This window comes from Podarcis vaucheri (assembly GCF_965113315.1).
Source record: "Podarcis vaucheri genome assembly, chromosome: 8".
Lineage (NCBI taxonomy): Eukaryota > Metazoa > Chordata > Lepidosauria > Squamata > Lacertidae > Podarcis > Podarcis vaucheri.
Window position 1 is genome coordinate 4,755,174 of NC_138766.1, and position 22,266 is coordinate 4,777,439.

Genomic DNA, 22,266 nt, shown 5'->3' on the forward strand with positions numbered 1-22,266 from the left:
TCTTGTTTAACAAAATAATTGGGGTGGGGACTTACCAGACTCTTGGAGAGAGTCTCATCCAACTGTGATTGCCAAACCAGACAGAGATCCCACTCAGCTGGGGCTATATCGTCCCATTGCCCTCATTAACCAAGACACAAACCTTCTAATGCCCAGGTTGAACAGAGTGGTGGGATACTATGTTCATAGCAATCATCAGGGCTTTGTTCCTTAGAGGACATACTGGATTCTGTGCACAGAGCTCTAAATATGATGCACAAAAGTGAGTCTTTAAAGATACCAACCACTTGGATCTCATTAGATTTGTTCAAGAAGTTCTAACTGTCTTGAATGGTTGTCTCTCTAGAAGGTTTTTGAAGTTATGCAATTTGGAGGTAAACTTATGAAAGTGATATATACTCAGAGTCGCAAAGTGATTCCATGCTCTTTATTCAGCTCATAGTGGTGAGGAGGAATGAATGAAAGTCCCCTCAAAGTATCTGCTTTATATACATTATTTACACAATGGGCTGCACATGATTGGCTAATTCTGGAATTCTACTGTAGGCCAATCAGGTTGTGGATTCACTTATATCTGAAGCATGATTGGGTGGTTCCTGCCAACCAATCATACTGCTGCATTGTTCTAGGACCAATCAGACTGCTGCATTCTGAATCCTATTGTTCTAGGACCAATCAGACTGCTACAATTTGGATCCTATTGTTCTAGGACCAATCAGACTGCTTCAGTTTGGATCCTATTCAACTCAGTACATAACAGAAAGTTATCTGAGTAATTGACTCTGAAGCACGAGCAAGTTTGAACTTTGGTGGACTTGATGCTGTTTGCACTTTTATACGGGAATGTGGGATGTAAAGGTGCAGTCAAGTGCAACATTCTGACAAAGGACTAGCGGCCTCCATGTTCTAACCGGTTGCTGTGACAACCAGTTTGTCGGTTGCTGGTAGTTTTGAAAGGTAACTGCTCAGCTGCAGTCACCTCAGAACCAACTTCCCCCTGGTTTAGTTTATTTGCTTGTTACGTAACCTAAGCCTGCCTTCAGGGACAGTTCTGTAAACCTGAATGAATCTGAGAGTGAAATAGTTTTATATTAACATGAATCAGATTTGTGTGTGTGTGTTCTTTAAGAGGGATTTAAAGAGATTTTTAACCAGGAAGCCATCTTTATTAGTAGAACTCAGACCGCTGCATAAACTTATAAAGGGGATTGTTTAACTCTGCTAAAGTAAACCTTCCCACAGGGAACACAGCAGGGGTGTCCACTATCACATCTGTTATTTATCCTAGCTATCCTGCCCCCAGCAAGAGGCTTAGGCAAGCTGGTTTTATGAAGATGCATGCAATCTCAATTGATTCTGATCCTACGAAGTAATTATAGGGTGGATTGGGTATCTGTGGTATTTTGATGGAGCTGGCTTGGCTATTTGAGCACTCCTGTACCCGTTGAAGAAAACTCCGCAGAAGGTGCTAAATCTTTTTCTTAGGACAACTATTAACAAAACATGGAATGCCATGCAGTGGTGGATTCATAGGTATGCGCAACATGCAGTTTTAGGGGCCCCTGAAGCTGAGGGCCCCACAAGTTATTAATATGCATTGTTAACTGAGAGAATACATCTGAAGCATAATTACAATGCATTGCCATTGCTGAATTATAGTATTTGAATCTTTTGCGTTGTTTGCACTCTTCATTTCTCCTGCTTCCCAATTAAAGTCAGTGGAGGTTGCTTCACCAGTTTCTGTTATTATAAGCACCACAGCAGGAATTGGGGGGGGGGGCAGGGGGAAATACATGCAAAGACAGAAATATTATTACTGTCATCTCCTCATGCACCCCATATTTTCACATAGTTGCATTAATTAAGGTAAATGAATAGAGTCACCCGAAAATGTTTCGCACAGGGTCTTGCAGATTATAAATTTGCCGCGGACACCATTACTTTAAACTCCATTTGAAAATCTATTGCTGCAACAGATTAGAGAAAATAATTTTAATTCTATCTGAATTAAAGAGAGAGCAACTGACATACAGGAAAAAATGGGGAAAGAGTCTATTGAAAACCTAATATTATAGTGCAACAAACTGAATGGGAATGGTTGTTCAAATTCATACTAGCAACTCTAATTAGTACCAACAAGAAGGAAAAACAATTTCAGAACAACTGACCAAGGGTAAAGGTAAAGGAGCCCTGACGGTTAAGTCCAGTCGTGGCCGACTCTGGGGTTGCGGCACTCATCTCGCTTTACTGGCCGAGGGAGCCGGCGTACAGCTTCCGGGTCATGTGGCCAGCAGGACTAAGCTGCTTCTGGCGAACCAGAGCAGCGCATGGAAATGCCATTTACCTTCCCGCCGGAGTGGTACCTATTTATCTACTTGCACTTTGACGTGCTTTCAAACTGCTAGGTTGGCAGGAGCAGGGACCGAACAACGGGAGCTCACCCCGTCACAGGGATTCGAACCACCGACCTTCTGATTGGCAAGTCCTAGGCTCTGTGATTTAGGCCACAGCAATGGTACTTTCCCACATATAGAATGAATAAAATATATTGCCAGCACCTGCTTTGTAGGAAGTACATTAAAATAAAAACATTCTGGGCCACTGAATATAATACAAGAAACAACAGGATATGAATTTTTTTATTCTGAGAACAAGTCTTCTGTGCATGATACGGTCAGGAGTTAGAAGCAGTTGCCATGCTTATTGGCTAGTGTTAAACTTTGCATTACCTACCAATGGGGGGGGGGGAATCCTTTGGCTATAACAGACTAATTGAGAAAATTCTGGGAGATAGCATTTATGACAAAACAAACATCCAAAAGAAAAGCTTTAAGTAATAGCCAATAGGACTAATTCACTGAGATACAGGCTTTGTTTATCCAATTCTGGAATGAACAAATAACAGACATTTCCCCATATAGGCTCTTTCTCCTTAATATTGCTGTTTATTGCTGTTTATTTCCCCTTCTCTCTTCAGGATCTTTTCTTTCTTTCTACAATTCATTTTTTTCCTCTCTCTAACAATTTCCATTGTATAAGCAAATTATAAAAATGTGATGATGAAACAAAACGTGTCATCTGAATTTCTACTATGCAGGAGACTGAGGCTGTTTCTGAGTGTTTTTTAAAATGGTATCCAAAGATCCATTTTCTACCTCATGAGTACAAAATGATATTTATCAGAACTCTTTCAGCTCTTTTCACTATCTGAGGTTAGGTAAGTGGTGACCATGGAGAGGTTTTTATTGCTTGTGGTTTGTTTGGCACTCACCTTGACAAGTCTTCGGTGTCAGGTGAGGTGGTATTTGCCCAGGTATTTTATAGTTGTTTGCTGTTGCTTTTACTGTATTGTGACTGTTGGATCTTGCTGATATGTTGGAAATTGTTACTTTCTGTGGTATTCTTGTTCACCTTATTATTTTATTGTGTGCATATGAACTTTGGACATTTTGTTAATCAAAGATGAAAATCAGACGAGTATTTATATTAAGCAGCAGTACCACTTTTGACAACAGGAAAAGCAATTTCCTAAATCAAACAAAAGAGGGAAAGAGAGGAGAAAGTTGGACTTATATGGTTAATTTTAAAAATCCCATGCTGTGGGTTGGAGGTTAAATGTGGAGTCTGTTTCTAAAGAGGCTGCTGGAGACTGTACTGCTTGAATTAAGAAAGGCAGCAATCTGTAGTAGCAATGCTGTTAAAATGATTATTCTCCCGAGGAGCAACAATATCCAAAGGGTCACTGGTGGTAGTTTTCGACCACATCTCTCAAAAATGGCTAGATTTTCAAACCAAATATTTAAAACTATTCATTTGCTTCATTCTTGAATCTAAAATTTCCCATTTGTTCCAGATTTTTGTTTTGTTTTTTGCACCTGTCTGTGCTCTTGTGTGCAGTGCTTGCTACAAATTTATGGGGTGCCAATCAATTTAAACATGAAGGGTCAACTGATTTCATGGGATGGATCCAAAAGAGGGAAAATAATATGGTAGATTATTATGAGTAGCACACAATAGAGTAGCCTGTTAAGAGCTGACCACTTTCTACTCAGTAGCTGAAATATACTCAGAGTCGAGAGTGGATTTCATGCTCTTTATTCAACTCATAGTGGTGAGGAGGAAATGAAAGTTTCCCCAAAGTATCTGCTTTATATATATTATTTACACAATGGGCTACACGTGATGGGTTAATTCCAGAATTCTCCTGTAGGCCAATCAGGTTGTGGATTCACTTCCATCTGGAGCTGGATTGGGTGGTTCCTGCAGACCAATCAGACTGCTGCATTGTTCTAGGACCAATCAGACTGCTGCATTCTGAATCCTATTGTTCTAGGACCAATCAGACTGCTGCATTTTGGATCCTATTCAACTCAGTACATAACACCAGCCATGTGGGTTAACACCCAATACTACGCCAGAGGGCCTGGTAGTCAGACACTCCTCTTTTGTATATATGTTCCTGATCCCGCTCATGAAATTGGTGGGGAATATAGGTGGATTGTGGGGTGAGAAGATCTCTCGTGTAGATAAACATGGTAGAGACAGCTTGAACACTGTAGAGAGAGTGATGATGGAGGAGGGAGGAGAGCCCAAAACATGTGTCACATTATCAGACTGAATGCGTGACCAGTTCCTGAAATACATTTGGAGGGTCTACACCACCACAGGTGCTGCTGTGTGGTTAGCTTGTCAGTGATTGCCCCTTTGCTCCTGAGGTGGCTCCCTCCCAGATGTTGGTGAGTTACAACTTCCATCCGCTCCCAGCCAAGCCAGCATGGCCAACGGTCAGGGATTATGAGTGCTGGCATCCAGGAACATCTGGAGGGGACCACATTGGCTACACCTTGCTCTGTAGTGACAGCGTTGGCAGAGAAGGGTCTCCTTTCTGTTGGATGTTCCAAGGATGGAGTATCAGTATGGCATATACATCACCTTGGCGACTCGTCCCCAGAAACCTGCAGTAAGGGACAATTGCCCGGCTCTTGCTGTTGTGCTTTGTCAGGGATCCTTTGAAGCAGAAGTTCTGATTAATGAGCAAGGCGCGATACACAGAACACAGCGGCAGCTGCCAGGTGTTCAGCATCCCAGAGTGCTTTTCATCTCCCCCCCTCAACAGCTGAATGTTTTCAAGTGGGTCTGTGGCAAGTCAGAGCACCCTGTGGATAATTTGCTGTTCTCTCAAATGAAGTAGGGCAAGGAGTGTGAAATGCTTTAAAACAGATCCCGTTTAATCAGTTGTGCGGATTCATGTCAGAAAGGAAGGGCACAAACTGAAAATAGAGCTAGCAGCACTGCAGGCAGAAAGTTCCCCTTTCCCAGCCATTCACAGATTCTTTCCTTCAGCTGATTTCATTTTAGATGCTAAGAAAATGATTCATACTGCGAGGTCTTGTAGCTGTCAGAAGGAGAAAGCATGTGGGAGAGGAGTCATTTGCTGCATGCATCTTGTACAGCTCTTGCTAGTTAAAAATATTAAGTTGAATCGCCCAAGTATTGCTCTTGCCTGGAAAGTAGAAACCTGCAGTCAAATATTCTGGGATGCTCAGTCGGTAACTATGAGACTTAATCTCAGCATCATGGGTTTGAGCCACACATTGGGCAAAAAATCCCTGCATTGCAGGAGTTGAACTAGATGACCCTTGCGGTCCCTTCCAACTCTACAATTCTATGAAATGATAGGTTGTTAAGTTAAAATCTACCGTATATGATGTCCAGTACCAAAACCCATTATAACTTTGTTCTTATTGCCCCCTGAGCATTATCAGATCAAACACCCCTCCGTATAAGGATTTTATCAGATTTAAAACCTTTGAGGTTTTAACCCTAACCAAACTGAGAAGTAATCAAAACAACAACAAAATTCCTTCCAGTAGCCCCTTAGAGACCAACTACGTTTGTTCTTGGTATGAGCTTTTGTGTGCATGCACACTTCTTCAGACGAAAGCTCATACCAATAACAAACTTAGTTGGTCTCTAAGGGGCTACTGGAAGGATTTTATTTTTTTTAATTGTTTCGACTACGGCAGACCAACACGGCTACCTACCTGTAATGAGAATTAACCCTTTTGGCAGACAGGTTTGTTCCCTGAATGATTAGGATGTTTGTGAACATACAATGCCATCATACCAGCACAGTCAATCTACATCAGAAGCTTTACTCCTAAAGTACAAGGTGATGAAATAGAGAAGCAAATTACTTGGATTTTTAAAAATATATGCTTAGTGCCACAGTTTTTGTCATAGAATGGGTATCAGGGCTGGCCCAAGATATGTTGGCACCTGAGGCAAACCACAAAATGCTCCCACCCATGTCTGGAAAGAAGGGCTGAGTGATGATTTACCTCAGGAACGGGGTGGGGGGGAATCAAATCAACCTTACCTGATGGTTGAAGTGGGAATTAAAGGCTGCTGGGGAGGGGCGTGCTCTGTGTCACGCTGGGGTGGTGCAGACCCCAGGAGACCCCAGAAGGCAGCCCCTGCTATTTCCTTCCCAGCAGTGGGAGACCAGCAGCACCTCCTGTTCACCAAGAGGCTACTGAAGAGGGGGCATGGGGGAAGGGGGCTTCTGAGGAGGCTGCAGATCTGGCCTCCAAGAAGGAGGCCACAGTCATGGTGGCAACTGTGGAGGCGGCAGCAGGCGGCAATGCATTTCCTGGAGGTTGGATCTGTTGTCCTTGTGGATCCTGCCGCCTGAGGTGCTCACCTCACCTTGCCTCATGGGTGGGCCACTCATGCCTGGTATGAGACTGACTGTGGGCCTGCTGTCTTGAGACAAGACCAGCCTGCAACACCTCAAGTTACTGCTACCACCTCTTTATTAATTTGCTTCCCTGGTGAGAAATGTTAATCTGATAATCTCAAAGAGATAGAGTTATTGTTGCGTGCATCCCGGTCTCCAAGTGACCTCACCTGGAGTACTGTGTCCAATTCTGGGCACCACAATTCAAGAAGGACACTGACAAACTGGAACGTGTCCAGAGGAGGGCAACCAGAATGGTCAAAGGCCTGGAAACGATGCCTTATGAGGAACGGCTAAGGGAGCTGGGCATGTTTATCCTGGAGAAGAGGAGGTTAAGGGGTGATATGATAGCCATGTTCAAATATATAAAAGGATGTCACATAAAGGAGGGAGAAAGGTTGTTTTCTGCTGCTCCAGAGAAGTGGACACGGAGCCATGGATCCAAACTACAAGAAAGAAGATTCCACCTAAACATAAGGAAGAACTTCCTGACAGTAAGAGCTGTTTGACAGTGGAATTTGCTGCCAAGGAGTGTGGTGGAGTCTCCTACTTTGGAGGTCTTTAAGCAGAGGCTTGACAACCATATGTCAGGAGTGCTCTGATGGTGTTTCCTGCTTGGCAGGGGGTTGGACTCGATGGCCCTTGTGGTCTCTTCCAATTCTATGATTCTATGAGATACTCCAGAGGTTCCAGCACTTTCCCAGGGTTTGGTTTCCTTGCATTTGCCTCTCTTGGCTGCTTCTAATCTTTTTAAAAAGGTTATGAAGAGACTGTTAAGCATACCTACCATGTCTGGCTCTTACCTCCATCCTTGGGAAAACTTCACCAGCTCCTTCTCTGTGTGTTTGGGCCACTATTAAAGGTTCATGAGGTGAGGGGAGAAGGTGCAACCATATAATGTGTGCCAAGACCATGGAAATACTGCTTCAATTTTTCTTTTAAGTTAATATGCTTATTTCCCCAGAAGACACAAAATTTAAACGTCAGCCAGTGAACATAGCAGGAGCCTTACTTGCTTTGTGAGTCAAGATGATTGCAGTTTGGAAACTTTTTTTTACACAGAACACCACTTTTGATCTTAGTGCTCTTTATGCAGAACATAAGCTCATTATCAAATTATATTCTAGTAACATTTAAGGTTATTTTTTACAATGAATATTTGCAGTATTAAGAGTAATCTTTACCAATGAATAGTTTCTACATTGGTGCAGGAGTGTACAATGCTGTTTTAAATAGCTTAAACTCTTTATGTGGGATTGAAAGGGGGGGGGATTTCAACTCATATCTGAATATTTGCCACCCACCACTGAACCACCTACTGATTCAAGTATGCAAATCTGCTAACTGTGCTACCAGCTGCACTAGAAGAACTCCAGCCCAGGAAACACTGCACACTGTGAAAATAAAAGATCATATGGAACTGCTTGAATATTGGCATGTGAGAGGTCAAGGACAGAGAAGGGCCTCCATGAGGCAATTCTGCTTGGTTACAGAAGTTCATGTACTGCTTCACTCAGAATCAATAATCCTGCAGCTGTGTCTGTCTGCAGATGCAAAATGCCCTCTACCCTGGAAGGAAGCCACCTGTCAATCCTAAAGCATTTGACCTGCAGTGCTGTCCTCCAGCCAAGCCAGAGGGTTGATTTTTCAATCTCTTTGAGCTGTGCGCCGTGTATCTAGAAATATGTTTGCACTGATGATGGGACTTCTAATTGTTTGATTTTTATTACTAATCATCCTTCTCATTTTCTGTTTATGAGCAAAAATTATTTACATTGCCCGTAGGTTAGCTCACCAGCAAGGAATTTACCAGACCAGAGTCTCCCTGCACCCCATCTCTTGGAGGAGGGGGAGTCCTGTCCTACAAGACAGGGCGGGGGGGGTGTCTCTGCAGGTTTTGCAAAACACTAATAATAGTCAAGCCCTGACACCCCCCCCAATTGCTCGTGTGGGGCAAGCAGTGGCTTGGGAAAGGATTTGTCTCAGGATGATGGCAGGAGGGGAACAGGTTAACCACTCTTCCTCCAGAAATACAACCCAAATCCAAATGGAGCCTTTGCACCTGCTATTACTTTTTAAACTTGTTATACCTTATTCTCGTATCTCCACATCGTGTCTGGTTTGGCAAGAACATAGGAAGTGCCTTGCTCAGTTAGGCCCAGGCCAAGCTCTTGATGCAACTGCTTATTTTCAGCCAAGCTCTTGATGCAACTGCTTATTTTCTGACTTACCGTATTTTTCGCCCTATAGGACGCACTTTTTCCCCTCCAAAAATGAAGGGGAAATGTGGGTGCGTCCTATGGGGTGAATGCAGGCTTTCACTGAAGCCTGGAGAGCGAGAGGGGTTGGTGCGCACCGACCCCTCTCGCTCTCCAGGCTTCAGGAGAGCCCCAGCGCCAGCCCCACAAGGTCGGGGGACAGAGGGAGGCGGAACGCCGCCATCCCACTGTCTCCCGAAGTGGTTTGGAGGCTGAGGCGGGGAGAAGAGCGCTTCTCCCCGCTGCCTGCCCCACCACTCCGGGGACAGCAGGGAGATGCGCTGCGTCTCCCTGCTGTCCCCGGACCTGATCGCAAGGCGGGCGGCGGGGAGAAGAGCGCTTCTCCCCGCTGCCTGCCCCACAAGCGCCTGGGGGGGAAATAATTTTTTTTTCTTTATTTCCCCCCAAAAAAACTTGATGCGTCCTATAGGCCGGTGCGTCCTATGGGGCGAAAAATACGGTATTCTTAGACTTGCAACCTAAGGTTTTATGTCACTAATTTCTCAAACTCCCCAACCAAATGATGTGATCCAATGATGTGAAAAAGCTTTCCTTCCTCGCAAAAACAAAATATTTCTGCTTCTGATCTTAACCTTGTTTTTCCCCTCTACTCCTGCCTCGCCCACCATGCGCACACTAATTTCAGGAAAGGCCGGCTGGGTCTCCCATGTGGAGAGTGTCAGTCCGGCCCTGCAGAGCAGTGATGTTGCTTGGCTTCCCACATGCATTCCCACTTAAACACGTGCCAAAAATAGCACTGAAAAGTGGTGGGGAGGAATGGGAAAATCCCCACTTATGCGTGTCCTGTAACAGAACCTCAGTGTAAGTGGCTTCCACAGGGGAGCTGCAGAAAAATGTGGATGGTCAATGTTATATACGGAAGTTCTCACCCTGGGCCAGCATGGGGAGACTGTAGATAGTTTTCACTCAGGTCCACATATGCAAATAAGGGATTGGAAGTGACATTCAGTGATTGGATAGTTACAGAAAGTGTTACAGTTGTGTTGTTGTGGAGCTCTATATAAGCAGGCTGGCTGACCCCTTCAGTGCAGTTCTGTTCTGGCCTGTGAATAAACAAGAGCTGTTTGAAGAATTGCTGTGTCGTCTGATATGTTCACCCACAACATAACAGTCAAGAGAGCCGTGGACTCAAAAATGTTGAAAACCACTGATTTAGGCAACAGGATAAAGGGATAGGACTCCAATACTGGAAAAAGCAGTTTTCAGAAACCAGTGGGAGAACATTTCAACCCACCACTATGCAACTGTCCTTAAAGTGACAGTTCTTAGAAAAAAGGAACGTCAAACAGTTCCCGTCACATGTTATTCGTGTGAATGGGCAATTCAGGTAGAAATTGCCTGACATTAGTGTGGATGCTTGAGGTGCAAAAGTCTCCTTCTGTGGACTTCCTTGGTTGTTCTAGGTTCCAGGACTTGGGTAAAAATACACACAGGCTTCCCCAATTAAGATGTTCACCCTAGTGTGTGAATAGCAGCATCCGGGCCAGCTGCACATCACTGGGGACAGGGATGCAGCCCTTTGTACCTGTTATGCCTTCACTTGAATAATGTATAACGAGGGCTAAGAAGTTCAGTCCTACTACCAGAGGCCTAAATGTAGATAATGGGGTCTCCTCCCACTTACCAATGTTAAAATGTCTGTTATCATAAAGAACTAAGGTTGCCATGTTTTGAAGAGCAAAAAAAAGACACATTTGCCGACTTCTACTTTTAACTATGGATCTCTATGGCAACTGTCATCATGAAAAAGAAGAATTGTCCTGGAAAAAGAGGACATATGGCAACCATTTGCATAAGAAAATAGTAACTTCATATAGCTTATGAAGTGGACTCTAATCCACAAAAGCTTTTATCATAATAAATCTGTTTGTCTTTAAGATATGATATGACAAGACCTAGACATGTCTTTAAGTTACACTATAAATAAAGTCCAGCCAAAGACGCACAAGGTTTGAATAAGGGTCACTTACAGTCTTAGGTTTGGGGAAACTCAGTCTGACTGAGAGCACAAGAGAACATCAGTGTTGAGAACACTGCACTTTCGACTGTGGAAAGGATAGTGCCAGTCTGGTCACTGCATATATCAGAAGTATGCAATTAAGAAAACTCGTTTTCTGTTTCTGTGGATCAAAGGACATACAAGCCCCAAAAATACATCCTATGTAGCTGTAGCACTTATTGGTACAGTATATGCTATCAAATGCCCTTGTAGGAAATCATACCTTGGTCAAATTACAAGAGCTTTTGAGAAATGTACAAAGGAAAACTAATATAATATAATATAATATAATATAATATAATATAATATAATATAATATAATATAATATAATATAATAATAAGCTGGACCCTCTCAGGGAATGTTTTTGGACCATAATAATATCATTAATTTCTTCTTTGGTAATAGACAAGCTGAACAAACACAACACTGAGCTGTTATTAAAGAAGGAAGTGTGTTGTAGTTTGAGTTTGCACAATTATATGTGGTGGAGTCTCCTACTTTGGAGGTCTTTAAGCAGAGGCTTGACAACCATATGTCAGGAGTGCTCTGATGGTGTTTCCTGCTTGGCAGGGGGTTGGACTCGATGGCCCTTGTGGTCTCTTCCAACTCTATGATTCTATGATTCTATGAACACCCACAGATTTTACTGAACAACATGATTTTATTTCCCTACTTTAGGAGGCTGCTTTTCTTCATCTTTTCTACAATAATTTTGTTTGTCAATTTCGGCATTTCAGACAAGTATAATGCTTGTGGCAAGCGCCTGCACTGGGCTACCTCAGCCTTCCTCAACCTGTGTCCTCCAGATGCTTTGGACTACAGCACTATCACTCCTAGGAAGCCTGGCCAATTATCGGTAATTATGGGGCTGCAGTCCAAAATACCAGGAGGCCACCAGGTGGGAAAAGTTTGGGCTACATCGTCTGTTTATTTCTGAAATCTCTTCATTTTTAATTTTTTGCAGCTAGTATCCTCCCTGTTATGTACTGAGTTGAATAGGATCCAAACTGCAGCAGTATGATTGGTCCTAGAACAATAGGATCCAAATTGCAGCAGTCTGATTGGTCCAAGAACAATAGGATTCAGAATGCAGCAGTCTGATTGGTCCAAGAACAATGCAGCAGTATGATTGGTTGGCAGGAACCCCCCAATCATGCTCCAGATATAAGTGAATCCACAACCTGATTGGCTTACAGTAGAATTCCGGAATTAACCAATCATGTGCAGCCCATTGTGTAAATAGTGTATATAAAGCAGATACTTTGAGGGGACTTTCATTCATTCCTCCTCACCACTATGAGTTGAATAAAGAGCATGAAATCACTTTGCGACTCGGAGTATATTTCACTCCCATTTTTCCTTCTCCACATAGCCCTGGCTGTTAAGGACTGGTCACTGTTGGTTAGAGAGGGGAGTCTAGTGAGGTGGAATGAGTATGGCCTGGTGGAGAAAAAGGGTCATGCACTTCCCTTGAAGGCACTGCGGGAAGTGGAAAAATATTGAAAACTCCAGGTCATACTCAGACTGGGCAACCCTGTCTGAAAGTTGCTAGTTATTTCTTTAGCAACTTTTCTTTAGGCAGCTCTGAGCATTCATTTAGTATGTAGTCATAGCAACATCTGAGGTGATTATTATATTTTTGAACAATGTCAGGTAACAATCAGGTAATTGTAAAATGACAAAGGAGTGATAATGTATCTCTGGCTCAGATAATCATCTATTGGAAGTGAAAGACAAGGGCTGATCTAAATGCCACTGATGGTGGGTGAGATTTTTGGGGTGATTGCCGCCACCCAGAGCAGACCTCAGTAAAGATGTGGAAGGAATGAACAGATTGGGGCAGAGCTCAAACACAAAAGAATATTTCCTGTATGTGAATCTCTATCAATTATTCTGTACAGTGGTACCTCGGGTTAAGTACTTAATTCATTCCAGAGGTCCGTTCTTAACCTGAAACTGTTCTTAACCTGAAGCACTATTTCTGGGTTAGCGGAGTCTGTAACCTGAAGCATATGTAACCTGAAGCGTACGTAACCTGAGGTACCACTGTATAGGCTCTAGTATAGAAATTAGGTTTAGTAAAACACTTCCCACTAAAAAGGCCCAAAGCGATTCACAACGTAGTAAAAAAAGTCCCAAAGCGATTCACAATGTAGTAAAAAAAAGTACAGTGATAAAATTTGCATAGTCATATTAAAAACAGATTTAACAATACCATGTTCTAGTTATAGGAAGCAGAGCCTGGTGAGATGGAGGAACCACAAAAGGGTGGCACCTGGTGGGACAGCAAGGTTTTGCTGTGGTTGGTGGAGCCTAATGAACATGGGTGTTGAAATGTAGGTGGGTTCAAGCATAACCCAAGGCCAAGGTTCAGCTGTGTGTGGCCAGTGGGCTTGCTGGGGCGGTGCTGCAGCAAGTGGCCATAGGGGGTCATGAAGATGAACGACCAGAGCATGCGGGGGAACAAGATCTGTAGGGTCTGGTGCAAAGAGGCCTAGCAGTGGCTTGTGATCTGTGAATATTGTGAAGTGGTGGCCATAGAGGTAATCATGAATGAAATATACCCAGCGTCAAGTGTGAATTTCATGCTCTTTATTCAGCTCGTGGTAGCAATGAATGAAACTTTCCCCAAAACGTCTAGCTATATATACATTATTTACACAATGGGCCCCGTGTGATTGGCTAATACCAGGCTGCTCCTGTAGGCCAATCAGGTTGCAGATTCACTTCCTCAGGAGCCTGATTGGCTGCTCCTGCAGGCCAATCAGGTCGCTGATTCACTTCCACCTGGAGCTGGATTGGGTGGCTCCTGCGAACCAATCAGACTGCTGCATTCTGGATCCTATTGTTCTAGGATTCAGCTCAGTACATAGCAGTGAAACTTCTTTACTCCAGCCACAACCGCCAGGACCTCCTTGTCAATTTGGGCACAGTTCCACTCAGCTGCCGACAAGGTCCACAAGCAATAGGCAACCAAAGCCTCCTGGCTGGCCAGCGAGCAGTTGCTGAGCACAGCGCTGAAGCTGTATGGGGAAGCATCACAGGCGAGTACCACAAGCAGGGACTCACTGCAGTGGGCGAGCACACTGTCTGAGGAAAGGATGCCCTTTGCAGCAGAGAAGGTGTCGCCATGCATGTGGCCCCAGACCCAAGGGGACTTCTTGTCCATGAGCTGGTGCAGGGGCTCCACAACAGTTTGTGCGGCAGGATGGAATGATAAAAGTTCAAGGGTCCCCAAAATGCCTGCAGCTCCTGCTTAGAATGTGATGGTGGAGCGTTCTAGATGCTGGCTACCTTGGGTGGAGATGGGCGGATGCCGTCAGCATCAGTGAGGAAGCCCAGTGAGGACACCCATCTGGCACTGATGCCAAACCAGAGGTGCTTGACTCAGAAGCCCCCCCCCCCCATGTGTCACAATTGTTTGAAATGATGGACATATGTTTGCAACAGGAGCGGGAAACCTGATTTTTAAAAAAGAAATTGTATTAAATTAATTTGGTTTGATTTGTAATAATTTGGAAAACTAATAAAAATAATTTGGAAAAAATAAATAAATTCTCAGCATACACTTTTCAGATTCCTGTGCAATATCTGGTGGATATTTTTTAAATCTGGTTTGCTTCTGCAGTTTACTGGTTTTATGCAAATCTGAAGAATCTTCTCTCTCTCTCTCTTCTGTTCAGGAGCATGCCAGGAAGCACGGAGGAAGGAGTGGGCATGGAAAGAGGAATAGAAGAAAGTGACTGTTGATCCATCCACCCCAAAACACTGGACTAATTTGGAGTCCATTTCTACCCAATTTAGTGGATTAGCCCCATATCAGGTAAACCCAAATTTACAGGGGGGGAAACGTAGATACTAGTGGGTTTTTTGGTGTAGCATCATGTGGACTACAAAAATTAAATGGGAACACAATCATCTTGAAACCCACATTAAACTCTGGTGTGGATAAGCCCTACATAAAAAACTTGGTTCCAGATTGTTTCTTCTTATTTAAAACACCTCACCATCTTTTAACATAATAACTGACATCCTAAAGGAAAGATGAGTAATGCTCCAATCTTATTGTTCAGAACATTGCTTTGGTAGGTGGCCCTATAATTAGCATCCACCAGACGCATCGCAGGAGCATTTTACAAAGGTTTGAGCTAGTGCTGCTGTATAAGTGCCAGAGTGGAAAGTATTTAGAATCCCCTGACATAAAGCGATACAGACAAGGAAGGGATAGTATATCTGGAGGCAGATAGTATAACTCTAGTCCACCAAGAAATTTAAGAGGCATTTAAATAAAGTTTTGGAGTGGAGATGGGGATGTCCCACTGTTTCATTTTTAAGAAAAGAACATTTTACAAAGAGGTTGAGTGGTAGATATTCCACTCTTGAATATTATCCCTCTTCTTGGGTTTTCGTTTATCATCCCTCAGCCATGGCTGAGCACTTTTGGGTTTCAGATTTGTACACAGAGGCTTCTGAGGAATTCTGAAGTTGCCCATCTCAGCCCTGTGGCACTATGGTTGTACTATGACACCAACATTGACAGTGCAGCGTCTTAACATGCTTTCATTTGCCTTCAGCCATAAAATGGAGCAGGAGCCCACAGTGCCTCTTTTGATGTTTACATGTACCAGTTCTCTAGCAATGCTTGATTCCAGAGGGTAGGGTTGATTCAAAGGCTGTAGGAAAGTTTTTGCCACCACTGATTTGGGCCACTTGCTCTCCAAAGAGATGAAAGAAAACTAATTTTGTAAACAAGTTTCCAGCTTAAGGTCTGTTTTAATTTAATATATTTTTCCTGTAAAGGTTTACTGTCTGTGCTGTGTTCATGTGTGCACTAAGCCTATTGCTCCTAAGAGTGACTGATTTCACTATTTTAGAAAACAAATTCACACTTGTAAACATGCAGTTTAAAATTTTGCATGGTGCAGCACAACAGCCAGCTTCCCAAAAGCTCAGTGCAGAATTTATTTCCCATCGCCACATTTCTTTGGGAATAAATGACTTTCCATATGCCGAGGAACAAGAGTCTGTAGAGTGTTAACAAGCAGACTGTGAAAGAGCATCCTTTTTGGCAGACTTCTTCTTAATTGGTGCTTGATTAAACAATGTGCAGAAATGTGCTGAGGCACTAACTTTCCCTGTGAAGTTCAATACACTGTCTGCTCAGGCATTATGAACACAGGGAATATTGGATTTGCAGTCAGGAAGGGCTCCACAGATCCAGACAGATCGGCTGTAGCAGCCCTCGCAAATCTGCCAGCCCTTGCAAGCGGCAAAAGCTGAGTGATGGAATTCTTACACCCCACTCAACACCCCCAGGACAGCAGATTCTAATGTCTTCCAGCCAGCAGAGTTATTTGTGATAAGCAAGGCTATTTATTAATAGATATTATGCCTTACATAAAGTCTATGAAGCAACAATAGAACAGCTCTTTTAGGAAAGGATCGATGTGGGGTTCATACACCCAGCTAAACCTTAAACTGCTGAAGGTAGTTTGGCATATTCACATCCACTCATTTGCAGTAAATGTAGACGCTAGTATCTTAAAGTGACTTTCCTGTTACTCTTCTGGAGCATTCATAACCTTCAAGAAGAAAGCTGTGCTCTTAAACTAACCTTTGTCAGTCCTACATTCATTCCAGATCCCTTTGTGCAGGGCCGTATTAAAAGTTGGGGGGCCTTTTTGCCACTTTCTGCTTTGATAGCCCCTTCCCTTTTTGTCCATTTAAACTTGGCTACCTCACTGTTCAGAGTCATACACCCATTCAGGTGCACAAAGAAATCCATTTACAATCTTCCTGCTTGGGCCACTTCACACACTAAGCAGAGACACATATTTGCCACGGAGTAATCAATACACTGTACAGGCAGGTGCAGCAAATCCAAGTAGAAGGGGCAGGTGAGGAAAAGGATAGCACTCTTGTGCTTTTGATAGGAAGGTAGAAGAGGGTATTCCAACGGGTGTACCTTACATGCTGAACTGCCCCTCTTCTACACACCTATTAAAGATACAAAAGTCTTGGCCGCTTTCCCACCATTCTAATCACACTTTCCTTCTGAGCACCTTTGTATAATATATTTGTTTGTAAACACATTTTTTTTATTTCTAGATGCATCTTTAAAAATCTTAGGTGTGCACACCTAATGTGTGAAGCAGGCAACACTCTTTTTTTTGGGGCCCAAATAAATTATACTTATACTTTGAAATGTCACATACAATGTATTGAATGTTTTAACCAATCCTAAGCATGCTTACTCAAAAGTAAGTCAACAGGGCGTGTTTCATGTTACTGTGCTTATGACTGCAGCACATCTAATGTGGACTTGGGCAGGTAGTGGGGAAAAGACACTCCTAGCCACCAAAATTACCCAAGCCTCCAGTGACGGTGTTGCATCCAGCAGCAAGCTCCCCTTTTCTGTATATCTGTCCATCAGAGGTTTCAATTTTTCCCAGTGACTTGGTCACTTTGGGATTTGTTTTTAATACAGACTGATAATACTTTGTTTTTCTTTCCTACTTTCATTAATAAAGTCCAATTCGGCGGCAGCAGGACAATCCGGCCTGCAATAAGCTGGTTCACAGTGGAGGCCTGGGACCCACCGGCAGAGCTGCTCGCCCGAGAAGGGCAAATGGAGGCTACAACGTCCCCTCCAGCCAAGACTAGGCTTACCCAATGCCTATCCGCCAATCAAGGCGTTATTGAGTAAAGAAAATTCAGTTATTTTCTGTTTGTTTTTCCTGGCACTATCAAAGCTCACATATGGCAACCTTTGCTTGCATACACATAACTGCGCAATTACAGCTCCCATACAGAGCACTGCATTCTTCTTCCCTACCATCTTTCAAAAGAGAGCCCCTGATTTATGTCTTGTTCCCTTTTGAAAGGCAACTCATGCTCTCCACCTGAGATGCTTGCAAAGAAGCTTTCTGGAGTGGCAAAGGCTGCTCCTTACTCACGACTACACATTGTGTTGCTTGCCAGGGATACCCGAAGCCTTCTTAATGCCAGGCTGGTAGTATTTGCTGAGGTGGTTTTCACCATCCCTGAAACTGCTTTTTCCAGACAGGCGAGAGGGGGCATGCATTAGATCTACTTTTAAGCATTAATATCTCCTGTTAGTTCATGTGATTCATTGTGCAGTAGTAAATTGCACACAATTCTGTTTTAGCTTCAGCGTTTTTTAAGAATTAAAATACAATAAATCAAAATAGGAATCCCTGGTTTCAAATTCTGCTTATATAGGGTTATATAGGGTTGCTGTCATGGCGTGTGGGATTTACTTCTAAGTTAGCATGCAAAAGTTTATATGGCAATGTCTGGGAGCTTCCTGAAAAGTAACTTATGATGTTCTCCTGTTGATGTTGGCATCCGTCTGTCTTAAGAGACAATGGAGTGCGCCTCCAAAGGTGAAGTCAAACCACTGGAGAATCGCAGTGCCTGCTGTGGCTGCAGAGACAGGTCAATCGTAACTGCTGCCTCCTGCATTGTTTTTGTTGCTGTGCTGGTCCTGGGGGGGGGGTTACTATGCGGCGTGGTCTAAGTCCGGTCCTAGGTCGAGGGTAAGGAGGCTGTCCATCAGGGGCGAAGCAAGGTCCAAAGATGGGAGTCGGGTGTGGTCAGGAACTCAGAAAAGCAGGTCAGGGTGCCGGCAGGAACAGGTTTCCAACGACGCTATTCCCGCAACCTGGGACTGGGCGGGCTAGCCTTTATCTCCTCCGAGGCCTAGGGCGGCCCTGGTCCACAGATGCCTCGCCTCTCCTGGCCTTAAGGCGAGTACTCCTCCTGAGAGAACTTAGTTTCCTCCGCCTCTCTGCCCTGAGCCTCTGCAGCTCAGGAGAGTCTGGAGGGTTACTGGACCCAGAGGCAACCTCACCTCCCCCTGACAGGGCTGAGAGTGGAGCACCTGCAGGCAATGGGTCCTCGATCACCTCCGGAGCCAGAACGGATTCAGCTGGTGTCTGCTCCTGCACAGGTGAGGGCCCTTCAGATTCAAGCCCCTGCCCCGGCTCAGCCGGCCCTGGAGGCGGGGACTCCTGTGCAGGCTGGGACTCCTCAGGTTCAGATTCTGAATCAGATTCCCAGGCCATCACAGTTGCATTCCCACCACCCAGGCAACAAGACCCTGCTCTCGGCCTTGCATGGTCCAAAGGAAAGCAGAGCAATACATTTAGCACCAGTTTGACTACAGGAGTTGCTGGAAGGAAGTGTACAAGACACCAACCGTCCAACCGTCTTAGGGAATCCACTCTGGATTTGTATAGGGTTTACTCCTTTGTTTTTTTTCTTCCCAAGATGTCTCACAAGGGTGCAGACAGTGCTTTTTCTCAGGGGGGACTCGAGGGGGTGCAGTACCAGCACCTCTTTTTTGTTATTAGAAAGTGTGGAACTTGCTCTAACAACTTCATGGTGAGTACCTCTCTTTCTAGAAAAAAAGTACCGGGTGCAGGTAATGTGGGGAGATGGTTGTGTGCTTTCTAGGATGTGCTGTTAGTTTGCATGGTGAACCAGCAAGACCAAACAGGTTTTGTCAGGTGCGAACCAAGAGTCATATCTGAAGATATCCCAGAGACTCTTCTGTCATGACAGAGCTTCTCCTGCAGACAAATCCATGTGATATTTCAAAACTACAGAACTAAGTTTGAGTAATTAGGAAAATAATATTATGATCCTCAAAAGATTTTTTTGGAGTGGTGGTGGTGGAATCAACATGTGGACTGGTGGCTTACCTTTGGGAGTTCTGGCTTCACAATCCATTTCTAATGTGGACTTGGACAAGTAGCATTCCCAGCTCTAGGACCCTGTTTGTAAAGCAGGGTAGGTATGATATGTGGAAACTGCCTTGTGAGAGAATATGCCTTGTAGGGCAAGGCAAAAAATAAATAATAGGATTATTGTGGGAACAAGAAGTAGCTGTGGAATGATTGTGTGATCTGGGCAAGATGACCACTGTACTGCAGCATGGTTTGCTGCACCCCAAGTGGCGCAAGCCCACATGTGCATGCTACATTCTTATTGCACTGAGCCAGCAGTCACCACACCCACATATTACACAATGGAAACAACTGGTATTGACAATTTCTGTGCAAATCATCGCAGCTGGACAGCATTTCCACCCATCGCGCAAACCAGAGTGTAAGCATCAAATCTAAAGCCCAGTAAACTGTGTTACTACCAGCCATCCCATAGCCACTAAAAGTTCCAGGCAGAAGAGATAGCAAGCTTCCCTCGAAGGCACGGTGGTTAGGAATGTAACTGGCAGGCTCAAATTAAAATTCCGCCTCCAACTCCATCAAGTGATTTTCCAGGGATTGGTTTTATACCGAGCAATGTATCTGTAATATTATAAAAAATAAATACTGTGTAGAAACATATACATACCCCAAATAAAATGCCCTGTCATTTAGGGAGGGAGGTTGTGGTAAAGGCCCAGAATTTTATAACAAAGTCTCTTGATGTTAGTATGGGCTTTCTATATGGACAAAAGTTTCCTGTAGGATATCTTGTAAAATGACTGTCTTTCATCACTTTTGTCACAGTTGACAGTTGTCTGTCCCCATTTTGCTAACTGACTGCGCAAGATCTATGAAGTAGGTAAAAGGTAAAAGCCACCTGCTCCCCTTATAACAAGTAGGCAAATTACATGAACCAACACCTGCATTTCTTATATTTTAATGAACTTCCTAAACTTGCACAAAAATAGTTCCACATCTGTATGCCCTTTAATTTCAAGCGGCACTTTTAAAAAATGGAAAATAAACAAATTCAGTGTTAACAGGACCTTAGATTAACAGCCTTGATTAAAAGCAATAAATAGAGATAAATACAATGGTTCATTGCAACGAGTGGTTTCACAGAAATCTGCAAAATGCGAGGTAAGATGTTGCTTCAGGAGATCAGAAGAACATCAAAGAAATAGAAGCACAGTAATACACAAAATAAATATTATTTTCAGTTGATTTTTAATATTAATTAATTCTTTTCAATATGCCCATTGCCCACTTGAGTTTATTTTAGGCAAACATCGCATCTAGAGAATGGGGAATGTATCACAGCATGACTGAAAGTCCATAAACCAAGAATGAAGGTTTGTGCCATCAGGCTGACACTCCAGGGTCCTGTAACCAGACCTCTTGGTCCATGCTGTGATGTGGAACTCCATGCCTTGTCGCGAAATCTGTGGACAGGCTTCTTATATTTAGTTGCAGGAGAGGCCCCTTTCGTTAAGAGAGATGCTGCCAGAAGGAGCTGCATGCTTTGCAAGCCAGTCGTTTTCAGGGTGGGATCAGGACCAGCCCAAGACACTTTGGCACCTGAGAGGGACAAATCCTCTCGTTAGCAATGCACCAAGAAGCTCAATGTAAGCTCCGCTGAAATGAACAGGAGCTGCGCAAGAACATGACTGTACTTATGCACACCTCATTTTGGTTTCAATGCAGCTTGCACAACAGCTTTTTCCATGAGTTCAACACCCCATATCTGCTGCCCTCAGGCAGCCACCTCGTTTTGCCTCACCTCTGGATGTGATGGACGAGAAGAACGTATCATTTTGAGTTTGTTTTTCCCCGATAGGGCTCCTGCTATTCCTATATGACATTCACTTTGCAGGTAACATTTGAGCCATGGTCATGAATATGCACTGAACCAGCTGTTTCATCCTCTCAATCATCCAAAGCCGAGAGAGGAATCGCCTTTCTTATGTAGGAAACAGTCAGCTGTGTAGAGCTTTAGGTCTCTACATTCAGATGCCTCTCCCTTTTTGACAGATGAACCTCATGTTCAAGGGTATATATGCGAGAGAGCTCCCTTTGGGTTCGTTCCAGCTCAGGACAGCAACAATCTCTGAAGACGTATATCTGGCTCTCAGGAAAGAACCTGCATTTCTTGGCTTCTTGCGATGACTGTACTGCCAACATTCAAAGTGAACTGGAGGGGGTGTATAGATCCTGAACATTCTTCTTCAGAATTCAAATCGTACAAAATTACAGCAGCCCTTCTTACCATCAAAACAAGTGATATTTGAAATGTCATGGCCTCCTGTGGCTTTCTACAGCAGTTCACTTCTTTGAGTTTCATATGTGATTGTTTTTGGACAGGTACGCTATGAGCGCCACGGCAACCCCCACATAGATGCCTGTTCCAATCGTGATGGACAGCACAGCCAGGAAGAGGGCTCGTCGTGAACTGGAGCTTGCATGGTGGAAGTCCCCTTTAGCAATGGCTTTGTTTGTCTGTAGGGGGAGGAAAAGC

At 43.8% G+C, this 22,266-nt stretch overlaps 1 protein-coding gene across 2 annotated transcripts in view; it reads right to left on the minus strand.

Moving 5' to 3' along the window:
• Positions 1–20,961: 20,961 nt before the first annotated feature.
• Positions 20,962–22,266, minus strand: part of SYNDIG1 (synapse differentiation inducing 1) — a 31,867-nt gene continuing 30,562 nt past the window's right edge. For both annotated transcript variants that reach the window (XM_082234662.1, XM_082234663.1), the window contains exon 4: positions 20,962–22,247. In XM_082234662.1, the coding sequence (XP_082090788.1) occupies positions 22,089–22,247 (159 nt within the window). In that variant the 3' untranslated portion in view covers positions 20,962–22,088. The remainder of the gene's footprint in view (positions 22,248–22,266) is intronic.